The 10161-nt window shown below is 32.6% G+C and overlaps 1 protein-coding gene across 4 annotated transcripts; it reads left to right on the forward strand.

The window, feature by feature from the left end:
* The first annotated feature begins 4045 nt into the window (after positions 1–4045).
* LOC112790524 (aldehyde dehydrogenase family 7 member A1) lies at positions 4046–9383 on the forward strand. Of its 4 annotated transcripts, none has more exons than XM_025832965.3 (14): positions 4046–4264; positions 4683–4769; positions 4901–5032; positions 5769–5841; positions 5993–6015; positions 6116–6179; positions 6272–6317; positions 7251–7431; positions 7817–7993; positions 8078–8242; positions 8409–8549; positions 8644–8741; positions 8878–9027; positions 9124–9383. In XM_025832965.3, the coding sequence occupies exons 2-14, from the start codon at positions 4764–4766 to the stop codon at positions 9176–9178; spliced, it is 1311 nt and encodes a 436-aa protein (XP_025688750.1). In that variant the 5' UTR covers positions 4046–4264; positions 4683–4763; the 3' UTR covers positions 9179–9383. The 4 variants fall into 4 exon arrangements, with proteins under 4 accessions (XP_025688750.1, XP_025688749.1, XP_072089053.1 ...); XM_025832964.3 differs by having other exon boundaries at positions 4063–4442; XM_072232952.1 differs by having other exon boundaries at positions 4068–4264; positions 8078–8246; positions 8413–8549.
* Positions 9384–10161: the final 778 nt, after the last annotated feature.

Here is a 10161-nt window from a genome sequence, read left to right on the forward strand (position 1 = left end):
TTAATTCAACATTGAACAATATCAAATAATCAAATTAACTCTAATCAAAATAATTAATTACTAATCAGCAATGAATGGATGAACCATCTCGCCATCTAACATAAACGATAAGTAAGGCTAAAATTAGAAGTAATAAAATTTAAAAAGCAAAAAAAAAAACTAAATCAAGAAGCAAAGGCTCAAAAAAATGGACAAAAGGCATACAAAAAATAGAGGATACAGAACAAAAAAAGGGGACAAAGTCCCAACAACAACAGATCGAAGACAAGGGTGCAGTAGGCAGTGGTGGTGAGAGTACAGCAGCAACATAAAACGACGGCGACAAATAGTCATAGATTTCACGACGGTGCAAACCAGAACAGAGATAGAACTGTAGGAGAAGTAGTCAAACTCGTGAACGGTGAAAGCACGATGGAGTTGCAGATAATAGAGATGTGAAAAAATACAAAGCAGAAGGCAATATAGGTAAAATTCACAAAGACAATGGCACAAATCAGAGTAGAGGTAGCACACGTAGACAAACAACGGTAGCTCTACGGGGAACGGCGACTGTGGCAGAACATGGAGAAAGTGAGACTTGAGAGAAACGACGCAGATGAGTGAGTTGTGAGTGAATTTTCTTTCATTTTTCGGGAGTGTTATCATAACCCTAGTAAAAAAAAAGTATTTTTTTTGGTTTCAAAATGACATTTTTTAAGCAAAAAGTGAATTTTTTTTTGGACATTTTTTGGATCTCTTGTCTAAGTCCAAATTAATTTTGTTTTTAAGTAACACTTCGGAACACTAACTAAACTAAAATGCTTCAAAATTATTTTATTTTTATTCTGATTTATTTAACTTAAAATTATTGTAATATAATTAAACAATAAAAAATATTTTTTTGCTAAAATAAACTCAAAATATAACACCAATTTCAAAAATTCAGTGTCTCGATGATGTGTTACATCTCGTTTAATCAGTTGATATTTCCGTATCTTCATAATCTTAATTATACATTACAGGTGAAATCAAAATTTGGTCAATTTTAAATCTTACTTATTTCAGATGCACATCACCTAAAATTTGTGTATATATTATGCATAATCGATGTATTCAAGAATTATATATATTGGTAAATAAATATTTATTTTATTTATAAGTAAATGATACAGAAATCCACTTACGGGCCCACTTGGTGTGTGTTTGGGCTGAGCATTGAAGCTTTCACGTGTAGATGCCTTCTTTGGAGTTAAACGCCAGTTTGTAACTTGTTTCTAGCGTTTAACTCTAGCTTGCAACTTGTTTCTGGCGTTTAACGCCAGAATAGGGCAGAAAGCTGGTGTTGAACTCCAGTTTGCATCATCTAAACTCAGGCAAACTATGAACTATTATATATTGATGGAAAGTCCTGGATTTTTACTTTCCAACGCAATTGAGAGAGCGCCATTTGGGTTTCTGTAGCTCCAAAAATTTTATTTCGAGTGCAGGGAGGTCAGAATCCAACAGCATCAGCAGTCATTTTTTAGCCTCTGAATCAAATTTTTGCTCAGGTCCCTCAATTTCAGCCAGAAAATAACTGAAATAACATAAAAATACATAAACTCATAGTAAAGTCCAGAAATATGATTTTTGCATAAAAACTAATAAAAATATACTAAAAAGTAGCTAGATCCTACTAAAAACTATATAAAAATATGCCAAAAAGTGTATAAATTATTCGCTCATCAGTATGCAATGTCCTATAGCGTGATGGTGCAATCACCCCATAGCAGGTGAAAAGTGTGGGTATTAGGACGCCATCGCTCCACGAATGTCGTGATCAAGGAATTGTCAAACACAAAGTCCCTGAGTGACACCGTGTCGCCGAAGCCAGCCTCCCTCAAATAGGGGACAATAGTGTTTGGTGGTGTAAGTGTGTGATTCACTCGCCTCGGGGAGAAGCAGGCGAGGCCTCTGATAAAAAAAAAACTGAATAAGAAATCTATAACGCTATCAAAGTTAACAAAATTAATAAACATATAAATATTAACGTATTAATTTAACTTATAAGTAAATTAATTTAACAAATTACTAGAAACATTTACTTAATAAATTAATTTAAATAAAAATTTATTTAAATAATTAATAACTAAATTAGTAAACATTTAATTAATAAATAAACTTAAATAAAAATATTTACTTAAATAATTAATCACTAAATCAAATAAACATCGAGTTAATATACTAATTTAAATAAAGACATTTACTTAAATGATTAATAACTAAATTAATAAACATCTACTTAATAAATTACTTTAAATAAAAACAAAATTAAATTAATATTACCTACCAAATTAATTTCACTATAACTAAAATCATACCCTAAATCAATTAATTCTAATTAACAATGTATTTATCCACCTAACATATATTGTATATTAGTTCTATAAAAGTACTCTAACTATGGCTACACATACATTCTCTAACATAAACATAAAACAAACAACACTAATCTCGAAGTCAACTACCCCAACGATGTGTCATGTCGCGTTCAGTCGGTTGATATCTACATCATATGCATCTGCGCACGCTATAATAGTTGAGTAATTCGATAATATGACTAGAAAATGGTAGAAGCTGGAAAAAAGTTGAAGAAATGGAAGAAATAACTTCCCAAAAGGTAATGTAAACTAATTTTTTATAGGCCGCTTCCTCTCTTATCTCGTTTACAGTGTAAACGAAATAAGAATGAGATACTCTACTATACAGATTGAAGTGGTATGGAGAGAAAAAATAAATTTCTTTTATAGTTATTTTTTATTATTTTATTGCTATTCAAAGTGTGGGTCCTACATTTTTCAATCTCTCTTTCATCCCATAAAAAGAAAGATATATAAACTTACATCGTTACTATATAATTCACCAATAAGAATACATATATCTCGTTTATACTGTAAACGAGATAAAATCGTGTACAAACGTGATACGATTATATTTCGTGCCGTATCTCGTTTGTAGTGTAAATAAGATAAGATATTTGATGAATTTTCATAAAAATATTATAAATTATATATTTTGATAAATAAAATATTCTTTTGTTTATTTAAAAAATTTCTTTAGAGTAATGTTATTCATAATTGATTTTTATTGATGTTAGACTAATTTAATTGGATTTGATTAATAAAAATATTATTTATATATTAAAATCAATTACTAAAATTAGTCATCGTTATATTTGTATATAAATACATGTGTAATTTATTTTATGTTTAATATGTATTTATATTTTAATATATATTTTATATTAATAATTGATTTTGGTAACTGATTTTAATATATACGTGGTATGTAGCTTTATTTGAAATTGGAAGTTAGGCTATATTTGTTTGAAAGAAAAATAGAAAAAAAAATAATAATGATTTTTTATTATTTAGTTAAAAAAATTAAAAAAATAAAAAAATAATGAACCTACCAATTTTTTTTTCTCTAATTAAATTATGCTCCAAAATATTTTCTTTATATTTTTAATACTATCTCTTTAATTTTTTAATATATTTTATAATAAAAAAATAAAATATTTTTTTATAATATTTTTTATTTTTTATTTAAATACAGTTAAAAAATAAAATTTTACTCAAATTTTTTTTTATTTTTTTTATTTCTTTTCTTCCCATCAAACATGGTCTTATGGGGAAAGAGAACTTTGTAGTTTGTAGCGATCCTGTTGTCCTACGCAACTCCACCCTCCATGTTTGGCTACTTTCTTCTCTAACCGACGTGTAAGCATGTGCATGTTAAACAGTGGCCACAACACGACAAAACCATGAGAAATCTTTCCGTGACGTCCCACGCAAACTCAATTATGATCTGGAAGCATTAGCTAATTTTCCGATGTCTATAAATTTTTGTTTAATTTTTATTTAATTTATTTTTTGTAATAAATTTTAATTTTTTAAAAATTATTTATTTTTATATTTTTTAAATTAAATAATAATTTTTAATTTTTTTAGTAAATAAATATCACTTTTTAAATATTATTTTTTTTATTTTTTAAATTAAATAATAATTTTTAATCCCTTTAATAAATAGACACCACTGTTTACACAGCATAGTATTCACTATCGAAAGCAAAAGTGCTCTCTCTCTCTCTCTCTGTGTGTGTGACTCTGACTTCGACCCTCTTAACTAATAGGAGTCACTCACTACGCACACTTCCAACTTTCTCAGAACCATATCTACTGACTCACTCGTTATTATTAAGCAATCTTTTTTGGGTCCTGCTTCCCAGCTTCATCTTAATCGCACGGTTTAGTTACTTTCTCTCTATTCGATCGGTTTTCTGGGAAAGAATGGGTTCGGAGGACAAAGGGTTGGGGTTCTTTAAGGAGATCGGTTTGGCTTCCAACAATATTGGCTCTTACATTAACGGCCAATGGAAGGCCAACGGTTCTTCAACCACTTCTCTTAGTCCTTCTAACAATCAGGTCCTTTCCTTTTTGCACGTTTGATGAATTGTTGGAGTCACACATAGTGAAAGGGAATAGCAATTCTTCTTAATTTCAGATAGAAAAGGGCTCTTAGTTTGTTATTATTAATAATTATCCCTTCATCTGAGCTTGATTTGCAAAAAATTGTCGTTATACTGTTGATTTGGGATTTTTTGGTTATCATAGATTTGTATACATAATATGATATAATTTAGCTTACTGTGTTTTTGAAATTAGGCTATTGCTCAAGTGACCGAACCAACTTTGCAAGATTATGAGGAGGGATTGAATGCTTGCAATGAAGCAGCTAAAATATGGATGACAGTCAGTGCTTAAACTTTTTTCTTTTCCTTTAATAATTTCCATCCTTTTAAGTTGTATTTTAGTAATATGGTAGGATTGCCTGATCGAGTACTGCATTTATATACTGTTGGAATGTACTTGTAATATTCCAGGTTCCAGCGCCTAAGAGAGGTGAGATTGTAAGACAGATTGGTGAAGCATTAAGGGCTAAGTTGGAGCCTCTTGGTAAATTGGTGTCTCTTGAGATGGGAAAAATTCTTCCCGAAGGAATCGGGGAGGTTCAGGTATCATGAATCTCTTTACTCTACAATGTTCTTTAAGATATTGTTGATTTCGCTGGCTTTGGGGTTGGGTTACCTATCTTCTTTAATGGCAACTTAATCGAGATAGATAGTAAGAGGACTCAGCTGGTTTTAGAACAAAGCATTTTAATGTCTTCAATGGCACCAAAATGTTTGTTGCTTTTGGTGGAGTTTTGTGCCGTATAGATAAGTTATCTTGTAATAATGCTGCAAATGTTCTTAGAAGTGTAAGAGGGTTCAATGTCTTGTCAAATAATAATTTTTCGTGTGGGCCGGTCCAGAGGAGTTGAAGATACCTAACATCACAGTTATCGGTCAAATATGTTGTCAAGCTTTGATTTTAATCGATGAATTTGATTCTCGGCACAGTTTATGTCCACAATATTATGATTTGTTTCAGTTTCTGCAAACATTCCATATATTTTGGAAGTGTTAAATAGTTACTGCATCATTTTGGCCTATGCCCTATATTTGGTTCTCTCAAGATTGGTCAGTTTTGAAGTTGTTTAATTCTTATTTGGGGCACATCTAGTTAATATATGCCGAGTATATTGGTTAACTAAACAAAGAAATCATGCTTTGTTTTTCTAAATTATGCACAGAACTAATTGAATCATATACCCTTTGCAAAAGCCAAGATTAGAAAGTGAAATATTTATAATTTGTAAGCCGTATTTACATATGATGCAATTTAAATTCTTTTAACCATCTATCACAGGAAATTATCGACATGTGTGATTATGCTGTTGGGCTAAGCAGGCAATTGAATGGACAAATTATACCATCAGAACGTAAGATTGCGAATATTAACTGATCACCCTGGTTAGATAGTTATTACAAATAGTTTGCAGTGAAAACTTAGAAGTAGACATATATAGTTAAACTTGTTTATCTCCAAATATTTTCAGTTTGAGTTATTGTTTTCATCTTGTTTCTTTACAGGTCCGGACCACATGATGCTTGAGGTGTGATATTTCAGTTTAAACCACAATCTTTTACAGACTCCTCTATTTGTAATGTGATGTATAATAATTAACTGTGTTGTTATGCATGTTTTTACACCAGACATGGAACCCCCTGGGAATAGTTGGCGTGATAACTGCTTTCAACTTTCCATGTGCTGTTCTAGGTATGCTTTTTCTCAACATGTAGCTTCTATCATCTGAAAGTTTTGGATGCTTCCCTTGTAGTTAAAACTTGCACATTTCCTTTGTGCCTCAGGGTGGAATGCTTGCATTGCATTAGTCTGTGGTAACTGTGTTGTCTGGTAAGTATAAATATGTGTTGAGATGCTTATTGAGATTAATCAACTAATCATTGTATGCCAGACTGTGGTAGTTATTGTTTATATTTCATGATGTGTATCATTTGTTTGCTGTATTTTGATTTGCATTTGCACAATAGGTTGGAATTAATTTTTGTATTCTTATTTGTTCCACCAGTTTATTTGACTTTGATAACACTAGCTCTTAACTCTAAAAAGCTAATTTTGATTCCTGATGAATTAGCGTTTGATGTGTGTATTTTACCCACTTCAGTGTACATTTTCCCTGAGATTGACAGGAACAGCCTTTTGGGCTTTCCTGCAACTATGCATCCTCTTTATTCAACCCAATTTGTTTAATGTACCATCCTTTGGTTGTAATTTATCTGAAATAATGCTGTGATACAACACCAAAGTTGATACCATGTGACATGGATGTCAAGGATTCAAATTTTGGAAACTGTCTCTGCACCTGCAGAGATAAAAGGCTGTATTACATCGACTCTCCCAAACCCAGCATGTGGTGGTCATGCACATTGGATCGCCCTTTTAAATGTTGCATACGGTGTTCATTTTTCTGAGGTGCTCCATCTATCACTGTTCACACGCTTAACTTTCACATAATATACACAACCATGTGAGCACAACCATGCTTCCACACTGACATACCAAAGAATTGGCATAATTAGCTAGGAAAATTATTATTATGTTGTCCTCGATCGTGCTACATAACCTGGAAAGAATCCATCACAAAGATATAATGATTATGTGATTATTCATTATTGACACTGCTGATGAAATGAGCTGCATCCTGTATGCAAATAGATATTTATGTAATGTTTTGTCAGCTTCTTCCTCTGGAGTATTTCAAATTGGCAATTGAATTTATTTTCTTTTCAACAAAATGACTTTTTCTAATTACCATATGCATTCAAGGAAGGGCGCTCCAACAACTCCATTGATAACTATTGCTGTGACAAAGCTAGTAGCTGAAGTTCTTGAGAAGAACAACTTGCCTGGTGCAATATTCACCTCTTTCTGTGGAGGTGCGGAAATTGGTCAGGCAATAGCAAAAGACACACGCATTCCCCTGGTCTCATTTACTGGAAGTACAAAGGTACTATCTTTTGTATAATTGGTCATTGTGCATATCTTTCTTTTTTGCTACTGACATACAATGTTTTAAACAGATAACATAATTAAACTAATCAGATAGTATGTATATGCTTCTTCTCTATGTTAGAAGGTGTAGTTGTCACATTTAGTTGCCTACATTAGTGGTTATTTTATATGAAGAAATTTAGTATCTGATACCTAAAGGGCTTTACATAATCTCCATAAGGGCGACTACTTCGATGTGTCATGCACTGTGTAATCAAATATGTTGAACACATCACCTTCCGAAACGCATTTCATTCTGTGCAAATATTTACTTAGTTCAGATTGATTGGAAGACTTCAATTTATGTTGCTGTTTTGATAATAGTTCGTTCTCTTCTACAGGTCGGCTTGACGGTCCAGAAAATAGTTAATGAAAGATTTGGCAAATGCCTGCTTGAGCTAAGTGGTAACAATGCAATTATAGTCATGGATGATGCAGACATCAAACTTGCTGTGCGCTCTATTCTGTTTGCTGCTGTAGGAACTGCTGGTCAGCGTTGCACAACATGCCGTAGACTGGTATTGAAGTCAAACTTGCTGCGTGCTCTTTTTTGAGATATATTTAGTTTCTAATATAGATGCATTGTACTCTTGCTCCTACAGTTTGTGCATGAGAGTATTTACAAAGATGTACTAGATCAACTTGTTGAAGTCTACAAACAAGTAAAAATTGGGGACCCCCTCGAGAAAGGGACTCTAGTTGGCCCCTTGCATACTCGTTCTTCAGTGGAAAACTTCAAGAATGGTATTTCAGCCATAAAATCACAGGCATGTATTGTGTTACACTCTTCATGTTAAACGTTATAGTGTTGTATTAATCTGTACTTGGACTAAATAGTTGGTAATATATGCAGTCTTCTGCATTTTGTTCAAATATGGTGAGTGATTTATTCTTCGTGTGTGGTGATGTTTTACTAAAAGCTCTGATTAACAGGGAGGGAAGATCTTAACAGGTGGGTCCATAGTAGATTCGGAAGGAAATTTTGTACAACCGACAATTGTTGAGATTTCTCCAGATGCTCCTGTAGTTAAAGAGGAATTGTTTGGTCCAGTACTATATGTTATGAAATTTCAGGTATCATATTATCCCTCTCGATTTTTCTAATTTGGTTTGCTCCGATAAAATTATTCTCGAATTGAGCTTCATAAATTCTTAATTTTTTACTTAGACTCTAGAAGAAGCAATTATCTTGAACAATTCTGTTCCTCAAGGGCTGAGTAGTTCAATCTTCACAAGACGACCTGAAGCTATATTCAAGTGGATTGGGTAAGTACTCATAGACTCGCACTCTCTTCTACTGAACAGCATAGGTGCTCAAGTACCATCTGAAACTTTGTAAAAGTTTAGGGTGATTTATAGTCTGATAAGCTCTGTATTCTGGCTGCTCATGATGTATACGCAGGCCACGAGGTAGTGATTGTGGTATAGTGAATGTAAACATACCGACAAATGGAGCTGAGATTGGTGGTGCCTTTGGTGGGGAAAAGGCAACCGGCGGTGGTCGTGAAGCAGGAAGTGACTCTTGGAAGCAATACATGCGCCGTTCTACATGGTAAGTCTCTGTTCAGTTTTAACTTGTTGCATTGGTCCTTGATTGATAAGCTCTGTTGAGAGTAAATAATAAATCTTTTTTCTGTGTCTTTGGCAGTACCATCAATTATGGAAGTGAACTCCCATTAGCTCAGGGAATAAACTTTGGCTAGAAAACTATCCTTGCACGTGAGGTAATTAACTGCAATTTTCAGCAAGAGGAGAGAATCTATATGCCAAATTGAAATTTGGCTAATATGGCTTCAAAGTGTTGTTTTAGCAAGATATGCTGTAAAAGAATGCACCTTGACTAGACAGTTTCAATGTAACAAACAAATATCCAATAAATCAGGTGCAAAAATAAAAACTTAGCTTCAATTGTGGCTCTTCTTTTCTTATTATGTTTGGTACTCTAGATGCACTTGTCCTACTTCATTGTCTGTGTCATTTTCTCTCTCGGTTCAAGAACCTTAACACTACCATAAGTTCTAACTTAGGCACATTATTCTAGCCTCTTTCACCGGTGAATTGTTTAGGAGCTATAAAGATTAAAGAATGTGATAATAAACAAGGAAAATACAAATTCTTCATGAGCATATCTAGATTATTTTATATCTAAATATGCTGACACAGTAAAGAAGGATCTTGTATCTTACAAAGATGTAAGTTTAACTCTTTGTGCTAGTGTAAAGGTTTTAATAGTTATATGCAAGTATTATTGTAGTGTTTAAACTTTAGAGAGTGTAAATGCATTTCTTGAACACAGAAGAATGATCCGGACTTAAATATTTATGGATCAAATAAGACTATATTATATCTACACAGGCTAGTACGAATGAGCAGTCCCCTAATCCAGTAATCCTTAGTTCTAGGTTATGTCATGACATCAATGCATCCCTAACCAAGTAACATGGCTAGATCTCTATTATTAAGATAAAAAGCCAAAGAAATAAGAGCAAAGGAACAATAATGATGAAATTCTTGTCTGTTATGATGATTGTGATAACTACCCCGTATCTGAGTTTAATTTATCATTTTTTTTCCAATATGGGGTAACAGAAATCACGTAAAAGAAACCTTGATAATGGATCACACGTTTATTTCCTGTTCACTTTCTTAGACACTAGTAAGCAAACAAAAATAGGGAACGACATTC

This window comes from Arachis hypogaea, chromosome 3 (assembly GCF_003086295.3).
Source record: "Arachis hypogaea cultivar Tifrunner chromosome 3, arahy.Tifrunner.gnm2.J5K5, whole genome shotgun sequence".
In the NCBI taxonomy this organism is placed as follows: domain Eukaryota; kingdom Viridiplantae; phylum Streptophyta; class Magnoliopsida; order Fabales; family Fabaceae; genus Arachis; species Arachis hypogaea.